Below are 13,859 nucleotides of genomic sequence, written 5' to 3'. Positions count from 1 at the left end.
CACACACACACACACACACACACACACACACACACACACACACACACGTTTGTCTAAACAGTACTATTTCTGCCCCTGTATTCCTTCAGTGCGTGGCAGACATAGGAAGAGACTCCAGACAAGCACAGCTAGCACTGTGCAGAAGCTGAGAACACGGCCTTCACACCAGGCACACCAGCAGCTTCATTTACTAGCATTGTGACCCAGGCCACCACATTGCGCAGCTCCAGGATGCCAGTTCCATGGAGTGGCATTCCGAGAACCTAGCACACTGAATTCCCTAGGTATGGAATTGTGTGGCCCTGGGGCCCTGGGGCCCTGTGAACTAACTTCTGAGTCTCTGTGCCTGATACCTGTCCCCTAAGTGTGCACCACGATTAGTGAGTACTGCACGGAGGGTGCTGAGTGCTGAGCTTGGTCTTTCCCTCTGAAGTGCTCCTCAAGCCCTGGCTGAGTGCCTGCTACTCCACCTGACTGGGGATCTGGCAGACACAGCCTCTGTAGGTCACAGAGGCTGGTGGGGCAGACGTCAAGAGACTGGAAGAATCAACATGTCTGCTGTGGTCCCTGATAGAAAGCAGAAGTGTAGAAGGGAGGCTAGATGACCCAGTAGAGAGACATGCTTCAGTTAGGGGTGACAATACCTTAGCTGAGGCCCAAGGGACATGAGTTTGCATTATGGCAGCCTCTCTGAAGCTCTCCCTGACCTGTAAGAGTTGCTGTGGGGTCCTGGGGCTAGCCCGGTCACACCCTGAGAACTTTTACACTGTACCAAATAGACAGAAGTCAAGTGGTACTATAAAAAGTATCATGGGCACAGAAAAGGGGCCAGTATGTTCTAGTTCATTTTCACAGCCTGTCTCCCTGGGTGAGAGACAGGCTCCTCCCATTTACATACTTCAACAGAAATTAATTACTTCTACTGGAGTTTATGAATGAATGATTAAATTTTAAGAGAATTATTCACCTGTTCTGTGCTTCCTTGTTAAATAAGAATTTAGATATTGCATTTCATTTATTTATATGAATGTGTGTGTGACTACATGCCAGAGCATGTATGTGGAGATTAGAGGACAACTTGTAGGGTTGGCTCTTTTCTTTTGCCATGTGGGAAGCAAGCTCAGTTGTCAGGTTTGGTGAAGGTCCTTTACCTGCTGAGAGCCACCTCACTGGCCCTGGTAAAATGTGTTTTGTTTTCACAAAACAAAAATGATTTTTACTCTCCTGGTGACCTCATACTCAGGCTGGAGACCTCCTGAGGTATCGCATGTACTGTTGGATGTGACAAGAAAGGGTGGAGTCTTATCAGTGTAGACAGGGCTCCACACTGGATACTTCGGGCCACAAAGTATTCTGCATGGAGTGGGTTTCCACCAGTGGAGACACCTGTTTCAGTGCCTGATTATAGTGCCAGATAGAAAATCAACAGAAAACCCAGGAAAGCACTTGGTCTCTCTTCTCTTTCCAAAATCATTTTTGCCAGTTGAACAGCTCTATGCCACTAGCAGCAAGGACAGCACTGCCAGAAAACAGCTTTGGGGGTCCAGGGTGCTGACTTTTTCTCCATGTCCACCTATGTCTTATGTCCACAGGCCACGGCTCTGCAGCAATCACTCTATTCTTCCACACGACACTCAAGGACCCTCCTTTTATGGAGAATACTAGCTGTCGTGGCTTCAGGGAAATCTAGGCAGTGAGCACCATGAAAACAGCTTTCTCCAGGACTCATGGCTAGATCTGTGCTCTACAGAAACCCCATGGGAGAAAGGAAACCCAGGTAGGTACCTTGTGCAAATCTGGCATCAAGTCCTGATATAAGGAGCGAATCAACATATCCAGAGTACGCCGACGTTTCTGGGCAAAGGTTGGGGTTTCCAAGGTGGCTTTTTCACCGTTAATTACTAAAACAAGCGAAAAAGGGCAGTGTCATTAATTGCTACCAGAGAGTGTGCTTTGCAAGCAGAGTCAGCATGAATGCCACCTTCCATTATAACAATAGTGTTATGGTTTGGATACAGAGCGTCTCCCAAAATGTCAAGGGCATGGCCCCAACTGGTAGATCCAATCACTAGGGGTTATCTTGGGTCATGAAGGCTCCGATTTCATCAGTGGCCAATCCACTGGTGGGTTAATACTTTGATTATTGGTGGGTTGTGGAGACCTGTGGAGCAGGTCACAGGGTAGTGCCTTAGAAGGATGGATCCTGTCACTTGGCTTTTCTCTTGCTCTCTCTACTTCCTGGCTACCATGAGGTGAGCAGTCTTCCTCCATCATGCCTTGCTGTCACTGTGTTCTGCCTTACCTCAAGTGCTCAGTGATGGAGCCAGGTGACAACTGAAGGCTCCAAACACAGTAGTTAAAACAAACCTTTTCCTCCTTTCAGTTGTTTTTCTCAGGTTATTTACCACCGTGACAAAAACTGACTAAATGAACTAGTATTACCATTGATCTAACCTTCCTTTTGTGGGAGAATGCTTCGAATTTAAGTTCCAAAGTATGGATTTATATTACTATAGGCATGTTTATCTTCCCTTTCTTTCTTGTTGGACAGTAAATTTCCAAGGCAGAGAGCAGATCTAATCTTTTTTTTTTTTTTTTTCTGAGACAGGGTCTCTCTGTGTATCCCTGGCTGTTCTGGAACTCAGGCTGGCCTCGAACTCATAGAAATCTGCTTGCTTCTCCCTCCTGAGTGCTGGGGTTAAAGGTGTGTGCCACCCCTTTAGCCATATATCAACCCACCCATCCTTTCCTTCCTTATTCTCCTGGGATGTCATTCAATGCTTACTAAAAAGAAGAAAAGCTGCTTTAGCACAAGATTTGGATTCTTAGCTTATTAGATGTTTCTTCTGGAGAAAACAGCATTCCATGGACTACAGACATTAAGATTCAGCAAGGTGGAGCATGCAGTTACACACCAGTGTCCAAGAGGCTAAGAGTCTGAAGTCATGAGTGTGGAGCCCAGTTCTGTTGCTGGCTGTGCAGTCTTTTTTTCCCCCACCAAGACAGCACTTCTCTGTGTAGCCTTGACTGTCCTAGAATTAGCTTTGTAGACCAGCCTGGCCTTGAACCCACAGAGATCTGCCTGCCTCTGCCTCCCAAGTACTGGGATTAAAGGTGTGCACTACTACTGCTCTGTGGCTGTGGAGTTTTGAGCAATTTTGTTCTAGCTTGCTGGGGCTTCAGTTTCTACCTTATACAATAGGTACGGTCCTATTTTTATAATGGGCTGCTGTCACTGAAGTGACATAAGACATACACCCAGCACAATGCTAGGCACATTGAAGTGGGTAAGTGTTCACCCTTAGTTTTCTTATACAGAGTGCCAATGGGAAAGTCTCTTCACAGACTGAAAAACAGAACCTTTGGACAAAGCAGTTCTTAGATATGAAAGGGTTAGACTAACTTTGTAACCTGTATGTCTTCTAAAGCCTATAGTTTTGAGTTTTAGGTTCAGGTTAAGCTAAAGCCTCTTAGTACCTTTCCAGAGAATGGAGGAATGTGACCCTATCTATGAGGACAGATTAAAAAAAAAAAAAAAAAAGGCAAGCAAGCAATGACCTTCACTCAGCAAAAAGAAAAACTCCTGTCTTTGAAATAGCATTTCTTAGCAACGAACCCAGACTTCTTCTGAGTAGCTTTTGACCTGCAGCCAAAAGTCCGCAGCCCCTAATCTTCAAGGATGAGCTAACCACCCCCACCTTCAATTGCAGCTGCATCCACACTTGGCAGGACTGGCCAAGCTTGAGCACCTAAGATTAACCAATTATCTTACTTTATAGCTTCCTCATCCAATCCTAAATTGCCAAGACTGCAACTTCAAATCTCCCGCAATTTTTCTTTTAAAAACCTAAAGGCCTTTGTCTCCCGGTGCCACTCTTTGCTGACCGGCAGGGGTGACCCCATTGCGCAATGGTTAATAAACCTCTTGCTTTTGCAACGAGTCGCTTTTGCAACGTGGTCTGGGGGAGTTACTGGGAAGGGCACGATCTTGAACTCCTGAGCTGTGAGACCCCAGGTCTTACAGATACATTCTGTGTGCTGGGGCCAAGGTGGGCTTGTGTATTACACGGCATCTCTTAGGAGATTTTGAAGTACACAGGGCAAGTTGTTTTTTTTTTTTCCTAATTTTTTTGTTTTGTTTTGTTTTTGTTTTCTTGAACAGGGACTATATCTGACATGATTGTTTTGTTTTGAGACAGGGTCTCTCTACTTTGCCCTTGCTGTCCTGGAACTCACAATTTTCCACTTGCTTCTGCTTTGCCTGGTTCCCAAACTATATTTTAAACAACTCATTTTGGCAGAAGGGAAAGACCTGAGTTCTTATTGAACCATTGAGAGCTATTTTGTATTTTCAACCTGCTGGCTTCCTCTGTTCTGCAAAACCCACTGTGGAATTCAAACAGCCTTCTATCGTGGTGTCATCTGTGTAGCCCTGCTGGTCCTCCAGACCCATGCTCCATCACTGCCGAGCCTCCTATAATCTGGGCTCCCTGAACCCATGTTTCTCAACGTAGAATAAAGACAGCATTTCACAGTATAGTCCTGGCTGACTTCAAACTCAAGAACTCCAACTGCTTCTGCTTTCAGTTTATTAGGAATAATAGCCTTGCTACTATACACAGGCCAGCCCAGCTAAAGTTTTACCATCAGAGTCACTGAATTCCAGTTTCGTCTCTCCCTGAGATGCTGAGGGTGCTGACGTGCCACTCCACGGCTCAGTCTTGCCATTCCATTTTGATGTATGGATTCCACTTACATGTGGGTCCCCAGTGCTGTCCTCTAAGTGATCTGGAGTTAAACACTACAGGCCCCGGGGCCTTGCTGTTCTGTCAGCATCCTACAGAACACTCATCTACTACACCTGGCTCCTTCATTCTTTTGGCTGCTAGCTGCAAAAACTGTTCCCTGTTTTTTTCTTGCTTCCTATTTGATGCCCTGGCCTTGAACCACATGAATTTCCCAAGTTTTTTGAAAATGCAGAAAGGTACAGAATCATCACCTTTGCCAAGTGGTTTGTAGTCTGCTGCTTCTAATATTGGTGGCAGAGCATTTCCCCTAGACCCTGCTGTGGACCAAAGATGGCAGCTGATAGTATGGAGGGCACCCAGCTGCATGGCCTTAATGGCTCCATCCACCAGGAGAAGCTTGCAAAACATGTGGAGCCCTCTGCAGGGAGGGAAGAGCACTCTCAGCCAGCGTGGCTGAGCGTGGGACATATCTGGTGATTGGCGTGAAGTGATATTCATCCCTTCAAGTGTCACTGAGATGAGTAAATACGGCATGGGAACTTTGTGTGGCTGTTGATGGAGGACTCATATGTAGGGAGCTATGGAAGACAGACTGAGTAGAGAATAAGACAAATGTGGAGGGTGGAGAGATGGCTGGGGGGGGGGGCGAGGTTTAAGAAGCATTTGCTGCTAATGACACATGCTTTTAATCTCAGCCCTCAAGTGGCAGAAACAGGCTGATCTGTGAATTCAAGGCCAGCCTGGTTTGCATAGTGATTTAAGCTAGCCAGGACTACATAATGAGATCTTGTCTCAAATAAAAAAAGTATCACTTCCTGCCCTGGGCTCCATCCCCAGGACCTACACTGGGCAGCTCATAACTTTAGTTCTGAGGGAATGAGCCAATTCTTTCTCTTCTGGCCTCCATGGGCACCTGCATATAAATGCACATACATACATTCTGGCATACACATATACACATAAAATTAAATATTTTAAAAAAGAGAGTACAAAGGAAGAGCAATATGTCATCTAGAACTAGTTTTGGCCAATTCTGAAGATGACTGGAGACTAGAAGCTGAGTAGAAGGTTCTGATTTGGGATTCTGTGAGGTTCTGGGTTCAATCAGTGCCACCTTGGGGCAAGGTGACCAAGACAAGAAGACAGGAGCTTTTCCAAATTCTCTCAAACTACATGGCAACAGTGTCAAAATTAGGCACTGTGTGCGTGGGTGTGAGGGGCAGGTGGATGCCATCGAAGCAGCTGCGGCCTCTAGTGTGCCTGGCAAAAGACTGGAGCTGGCCTCTTTGTGGAGGGCGCAGGCGGGTGGCAATGCCAGGGCTCCAGGGCGGACAGACTAGGCTTCTATAAAGAGACTGCAGTGGACGAAGCCAAGTGACTTGACTCTCATTGGTAGGTTCTGATGGGCCTTCCAGATACAATACCCAAGGATGCTCTGAGGAGGGTGGGCCAGCTTCTGTCGTACAGGAGAGGGGAGCTCAGATGCATGAGCCTTGGCTCACTGGCTCACAAAGCCTGGAGTGGGAAGGTTCTGTTCACTCCATTCACAACACACACCCTTGCACACACATAATCCAGAAGCTTTCCTTGGCCCTAAATATGTATTATAACCATTTTCCCCTACGTCCACTTTTCTCAAAGACACAGATACATAATGACGGAGACTCAGAATGGTGGCATCAGAACCCAGAGCAGAAAGGCCAGGTTGAGCCCCCCTGGCACCATGAGTGGTGAAGGTGGATACATGCATGTTAGGAGTAGATAAGAACCTGGAAGAAAGCCTACCTAACGTTACCAGAGACTATAACAGAAAATGAATGGTCTAAACAACAACACGTTTTCAATTGTGTTTGTTTGTTTTTTGAGACAAGGTTTCTCTGTGTAGCCCTGATGTCCTGGAACTTACTTTGTAGACAGCCATCTGCCTGCCTCTGCCTCCCAAGTGCTGGGATTAAAGGCATGTACCACCATGCCTAGCTAACAACAACTTCTTATATGGAACAAGTGACAAATGTTTTTCAAAATGACAACTTACATTTCACAAGCAAAAAGTCCCTGAATTCCTGGTGGTCTGTAAACACCGGTGGGGATGGCAAGGGTGGGCCAAAAAGTGGCACACTTTCTTCTGAGAATATTTTCAGCCTATGTAGAGAACATTCCAGAATTAGTTGGTTCTTTTCCTCAAAGATCACTAATATTTACGTCAATGTACTCAGAAACATGTCAGGAAGATTCATCCTAGAGGAGCCTGTGTCACCTCTGCGTGCTCCCTTCCAGGGGAGAGGCCAAGTGCTTAGGGTCTAATCTGCCAGCCTATGGACAGGCTGGACAGCAGCAATGGTGCCCTGAACAGCTACTGCATACCAGGCGGGGTGCTTTGTATTTTAAGGCTTGCTAAACATGCCAGAGGTAACTTCCTCTTATTCTACACTGGGCTCAAGGTGCCTGGGGATAAACACTTCACAAATCCTCAAAGTCAGTATATGACTGAGATGAGGTTTCAACCCACTCCCCCTAAATGGTGGAAACTGACATTCCTTTCCCAACATCCTTCTAATAGATCCACTTGGGAAATGGAAGGACAAGTGAGCAAGGGTCAAACAGAAAAATTTCCCCCATAAAGTACAAACACCAAACTAATCCTGACCCCTGGGCCCACTGGGTATAGCATTACTATGCAGAGCAAAACTTTCCCAGAAGAAAGAGGCAGGATATTCTAGAAGATGACAGCATGTCTAATAAACGCCCAAAGAAAGCACCTCAGGCTCCTCTGAGAGCTAATGCCAACAGGTGAAGCAGATTTTATAATTAGAGCAAAAATAGAGAAAAGGTCATCACCTACCTGTAATTGTCATTTTGCTGGTCATACCTCACTAAGGCAAAAATATCTGTGGGGATAGTCAAGGCAACTCGTCAGTATCCTCGATGCTCATGCCTCACAGCTTGTGCCCTGAAAACCCTTCCTGCAGGAGCGTTCTGGAGCAGGCTAGGAACCTACTTCTCTGAAGTTGGGATAAAACCTCACCTCTTTACAAGAGACAGCCTAGGAGGTCACACATGAGAGCCCTGAATCTAGGTTGGCATCTGTGTGCCCTTCTGCTGGGAAAAGGTTAGACAAATCCTGCACAGCTGTCAGAGAAGCATGTAAGTACATACATTAAACAGCCAAGCAGCCAGTTCCTTGCCTAGAACCCAAAGGAGATCCTGACATGGTTACTCATCTATTTCATCTCACACATTTTGGGATGGGGAAACAATCGGAATGTTTCTGCTGTACACCTTCCCTCTCTTTCTGCCTCTGGTAGACAAAACAGCACTGGAGAACAAGCCAATGTAGCTGGTGGCAGCTTCTAAGCAGAGTCGACGCTGCTTGGGCTGAAGCCCGAGGTGTCCAGAATAGCTCAACTTCTCAGGGTGTGGATCAGTGGCAGAGCACTTGCCGAACACGTGGGAGGCCTGGGTTTCATCCAGCATTTAAGAAAGAAGGATTCATGATATGCTATGGGGCTTCATTCTCAATACAATGCTTGAGAAATAAAACCAAACAGCACAATGACCTGCAGCCAGTAGCGCTCCTCTGCCCGGCCCTCACCTCTCACCACCAGCCCAGGCTCTGGTGGGCTGCAGTGCGTGAGGAAGAACCTCCACTCCTGTGCCCCGTGAGATGAATTCCCATTAACCACCTTTGGGTTCTTTTCAGAGTCCCATATGGAGGATCTCTAATAAGGAGCACCCTAAAGCTTCTCTGACTAACAAGCCACCTTGTCTTCTGGTGCTCCTCTCAGAGAAGCATTCTGTCATGTAAGACATCACCATGAAAAGGGGAATTATTAGTGTCACAGCCCAATGAATGGGGACCATTCTGCTGTAAGTAGGATGAACAAAAAAGAAAAAGACGTGGGCTTTCACCTTCATTCTGATCCTCTACCCTTGAGGAAGAAATCTGGCCACTTCAGCTTTTAAATACTTCCTTGCAAGCTCTGTTGTCTGGCTTCAGGAGACAACTCAGAATATAGACAGCAGCTTTATGGGTGGGCACCCGAGGCACAGCAGTCTGTCTCTGAATATGTGTAGTGGGGTCTCTAGAAACAGAGTAATGAGACTAGACTTCATTCTGAAAATGCCAACTAGGTGTCCTTTATTTACTGTGGCTACCCTTCAGAGCCACCATCTTGAGTTTTGCTCTCATGACCCGTGACCATAGCAAGTGGGCAATGACTGAAGGTCTGGCAAGCAAGATGAGCACACACCCTGGGGTTATCTGACTGAGACTATTGAAGAGGCCAGCCCTCTCCCCCAGCCTCTACAGACGGTCTGAGCTGAGCAGGATGAGGGGAAGTGAAGAACACCATTAATTTTACCAGGCCTCACACCTCAGTTTAGCAGCTATTACAGACCTTAGAATAATTTCTCACGGTGACCTCCTGCTTCAGCCTGTCGGGTGCTATGATTACAGGTGTGAGTCAGCATGCCCAGAGAGCTTTTTTCTTTCTTTCTTTCTTTCTTTCTTTCTTTCTTTCTTTCTTTCTTTCTTTCTTTCTTTTCATATTTGAGACAAGGTTTTGCTATGTAGCCCTGGATGACCTAAAATGTGTGATCCTCCTGCCCAGGCCTTCAGTGTTGAAACTGTAGGCTGCAGTGACAAATTTTACACTTGAAGTCAACTTCCCAGAGGATTCACTACTTATTCTTCAAATTTATTCACTACCATTGCATAACAAGAAGCTCTCCTCATTTCACAGACTCCCTGAAAAGAGAAGACATGCAAAAAGTCAAAGCCAGCTGTAGTGATGTGTGCTTGTAACCCTAGCACCCAGAGGTCTGCAACAGGGGCCTAGAAGTTCTAGACTTCCTCAGAAGTTAGCTGTGAGACAGTGTTTTTTGAACGTGAGCGATGCACCTGCAAACTCATAGCCACAGTGCCTACCAGCACTCATGAGGCCCATCAACATTCCACTGTGGATGGGGAGGGGTTCATGAGGCCCGCCCCTCTCCCTAAAGAGCTATAGGCAGTTGATGGCTGACAGGATACAGAGTCCTATTTCTCAGTGGTGTAGTTACTGGTAAGTTGCCTTTGCTCAGATGAATTATTATTTCCCACTGCTTTTAAAGCAACCCTGGTTAAATACAGTGGTGGAAGTAAGAGACAGGCTAGTTGGGAAGAAGGAGCCATCAGGGAGGATGATGTGAGGACAATGGAGGGTACAATCAAGGTACATTATATTTGTGTATGAAATTGAGAAAACAAAAATATTTCCCTAGAATCACTACCCACTGCCTCAGAGGGTTGAAAGAGGCCGAAAGAAAAGTGTAGTGCTTAGGCAAAACTAGCCAATGGTGTGCGTCAGACTAGCCATCAAGAAGTCTATCACATGTCCTGTGGGGCCCAGTGAGGCTGTTAAACTGGGGCATTTATGAAGACACAGGATACGTGTGAAATGGGAGCGAATCATGGAAGGCTTAAAGGCGGGAGAAGATTCCTCTCCTTCTTGGAACACGATGGTGACAATGTCATTTCCAATGTGGCGCTTCCTTTCCACCTGTGGTGAGCATAAATGACATGATGAGAAGAGTTGCTCCAACAAGGCACATTCAGTTAAAACACAGTGTAGCCAACCACCACAGCCATTACACAGCCCGGCCTCTATATGGCCTTGACAAGCTGTGTGAGCACTTCCCCCAGCACAGACTTCATCTCCCCTCGCCAGCCTCAAGGGCTCCATCATCCCCTGAGCTGTATTTGAGGCCCAAAAGGCTCACAGGAGGCATACACAAGGGTGTCCAAGAGAAGTGAGTGTACACTGCGGCTTCACTTGAATAGCTGGCTATTCAAGTGCTCCACCACTAATCTACACTACCAACTCACCTTAGCGGATCTGAGTGCTCATACTTGCTCATAAAATGGCTCTACATAATCTGACCCTACTTCATCTTTCCAAAATGATTTTCTAGATATGCAGTTGACACATTTTTTTTTCCTATTAAAGGCCAGTCAGTGAATATTTGCAGCTTCATAGACTGTCTGGACTCTTTTCAGCTACATGGCTGGTAAAGCTCAACAGCTGCCACAAACAGTGTGTGAGTGGGTGTGGTATACGCCAGCAACATTGCACCCAGCAGAAAAGGAACAGGCCAGTTTACCAGCTCTATTCAAGACCTTCACCTATCCACTCAAACTGAGTAACTGCTGTCCCCCTGGATCCCTGTGAGTGAGTCCCTGTGCTGCTTCCGTGGCGGACCAAGGATGCTCACTTGTTCTCTGGCTTGCCCTTCACTGAGAGGCAGAGTTTATCTGCTCTCACCCTCCCTATGGCTGGCTGAATGCTGCAGTCATGAATGTACAGCTGGTACTCTTGGAGGCCAGAAGAAGGGTTCAGATACCATGAACCTGAAGTTACACATGGTTATGGGTGGCCATTTGGGTATTAGGAGTCAAACCTGGGTCTTCTGGAAAAACACACAGTGCTCTTAACCCCTGAGCCACCCCTCCAGCCCCAAGCTTTGTTTAGCTTTTGTTTATTTGTTTGTTTATTTTGAGACAGGGTTTCTCAGTGCCTAGGCTAGCTTTTAGAAGGACCAGAAGGGGCTGGAGAGACGGTTCCATGGTTAAGAGTGCTTACAGCTCTTACAGAGGATCTGGGCTTGGTACCCACCACCCACACTAGTGGGTTCACAACGGCCTGTAAGTCCAGTTCCAGGGGCTCTGATCTCTATGGCTTCCTCTGACATGTACATATGCATGCTACAAACAGACTCGTGTAGATATACTCATGTAGACTACATATACATAAATACAGAATAAATTCCTCAGTCACAAATAAGGAAATGAAAGGATGATCAGCATTTGCCACCTTACTCTCAGAACGTATGCTTTTCAGATCTTAAGCCAGTGCACAAGTGTTGATGAGGAAGCCACTAAGAGGCCACAGCAGAGGGCTTGACACTCCATTCTGTGGGGAAAGGGCAACTCTGCCAATGTCCCTGCTGAGCCAAATGATCCCAGCTCAGATGCTGACTGACTGCAATGGATGAGAACCTCTATGAGACCTGCCTATTGGGCCCTGTCAACACAGAGCCTTAAGAAACCACCTAATTTTCTTCAGCTGGTGAGTTCTGGAGTGGTTTGTTGGAGAGCAACAAATACACAAAGCATGGTCTATGCATGCCAACTTACCTTGTCTAGCCTCGTATGGCCAAACATCTCACACATAAGTTATATGTCTAAGCTCAGGCAAATGCACCTTTTCCAGGAAGGCCTCCATGATTTTTATTAACTGTCATGTTCTTTCTCCCTCTCTCAGCATCCACAGAACTTTTGTGATAGCATTAAATTTTTAAGTGTGTGTGTGTGTGTGTGTGTGTGTGTGTGTGTGTGTCCACCAAAGTCTGAAGAGGGCACCAGATTCCCTGGAGCTGGAGTTACAGGCATTTTGTGAGCTGTTCAATGTGAGTGCTAAGTATCAACCTCTAGTCCTCTGAAAGAGCAGTAATTGCTCTTTATTGCTGAGCCATCTCTCCAGCCCCCATGATGTCATTCTTATGTGCATTATTCCTTTATGTATGCTAATGGCTCTTGGTTATGATCCCTGTCCTCTCTTTCATACCATAAAACCCTGGAGACTAGGCCCCTGACTGAGTCATGGTGTATATTCCCTGACTGAGTCACGGTATACATTCCCATTTTTACCAGTGATAAAACGAAGGTGTAGAGAACATCCTAGTGCAGTTGAGTTAAAATGGTTTCTTGGGTAACACTGACAACACAGACAGCAGAAGAGAGGTGGACTCTTCTGTGAGACTGTACCACAACAGGACCTCTATAGAGCACAGGACACTGTCAGTAGAGGGAAAGGCAACTTGATGAAGAGAAGTATCTGCAAACATTTGCAAGAAGTTATATCCAGAATGCATAAGGAATTCTTACTGTTCAATAACAACTGAACAGTTGTACAGTTCAATAAAAATGACTCAATTAAGTCAACAGCAAAGAATGGAAATGGACATTTCTTAGAAAGATTTGTAAATGTACAATAAACACAGCAGAAGCGAATATCCAAGTAACTGGAGACACGCAAGCCAACATGAGCAGCCAGTGCAGAGCAGTAGGACGACAGTGTAAAATAGCAAACGGGTGGTTAGAGTAAGGAGAAACCAGACCCTCTGTGTATTACTGATGGAGATGTGAAGTGGTGTGGCCCCTCTGGAAATGGTACAGTGGTTCCTCACAGAATTAGCCATAGGCAGCTTGAGGAAACGGCCCAGTGATTAGGAGGACTTACTGCTTTTGAGTTCAGTTCCCAGCACCCACACCAGGCAGCTCACATTGCCTGAGACTCCAGTTCCAGGGGATCCAATGCCTTCTTGCCTCTCTGTGAACTGCACACATGTGGTGCACATATACATGCAGGCGAAACACCCAGACGCGCAAAATTTAAAGGTAATGAAGCACTCTAGCACTCCAGAGGTAGGCAAAAGGTGGGAGTTCAAGACCAGTCTGAGTGACTCTAAAAGCAAAAACAACAGAAGGGATGGAGAGATAGATAGCTCCATGGTTAACTGTGCATGCAGCTCTTGCAGAGGACCCAGGTTTGGTTCCCAGCACCCACGTCTCTGGCTTTTAAAAACCTGTGTTTTCATCTCCAGGGGGTATGATGCTCTTTTTTGACCTCTCTGTACTGCACTGATGTGCACACATATATAAAAAAAAAATAAAATGAACAAACAAAACGAATTGGATATACACTGCAACACAAACCCTTAAAAATATGCAATGTACTAGACATCAGTTTCTGAAGACATACATTAGGGCTAGAGAGATGGCTCAGTGGTCACAAGCACTGGCTGCTCTTGCAGCTCAAGTCCTAGTATCCACATGGCAGCTCACGACCATCTGACATTTCAGGTCAGTGGATCTGGTGCATCGTCTGAGCCTTGTGGGCTCCCACATGCATCCGGTACACTTCCAAACCCTCAGACACACACAGGGATACACATAACATTAAATAAATATCGAGAGAGCATTACTGCATTGCATAATGTATGCATGTGTGGCTGCTGCTCTACCTGTCATATGGTGTGGGCAGCGTTGGAGAGTGCTGGGAGCCAGGGGGA

The 13,859-nt window shown here is 46.2% G+C and overlaps 1 protein-coding gene across 3 annotated transcripts in view; it reads right to left on the bottom strand.

The window, feature by feature from the left end:
* Garnl3 (GTPase activating Rap/RanGAP domain like 3) overlaps window positions 1-13,859 on the bottom strand; it is a 139,910-nt gene that overhangs the window by 29,507 nt on the left and 96,544 nt on the right. For all 3 annotated transcript variants that reach the window (XM_055600845.1, XM_055600844.1, XM_055600846.1), the window contains exons 13-16: window positions 10,180-10,288; window positions 7,591-7,636; window positions 6,784-6,890; window positions 1,786-1,901 (exon numbers count right to left, since the gene is read on the bottom strand). In XM_055600845.1, the coding sequence (XP_055456820.1) occupies window positions 1,786-1,901; window positions 6,784-6,890; window positions 7,591-7,636; window positions 10,180-10,288 (378 nt within the window). The remainder of the gene's footprint in view (window positions 1-1,785; window positions 1,902-6,783; window positions 6,891-7,590; window positions 7,637-10,179; window positions 10,289-13,859) is intronic.

The sequence above is a fragment of the Psammomys obesus genome, unplaced genomic scaffold (genome assembly GCF_907164565.1).
Source record: "Psammomys obesus unplaced genomic scaffold, mPsaObe1.curated_primary_1811, whole genome shotgun sequence".
NCBI classification, from domain to species: Eukaryota; Metazoa; Chordata; class Mammalia; order Rodentia; family Muridae; genus Psammomys; species Psammomys obesus.
The sequence above is the reverse complement of the archived record's forward strand: the minus strand, read 5'-3'. Positions and strand labels throughout refer to the sequence as shown.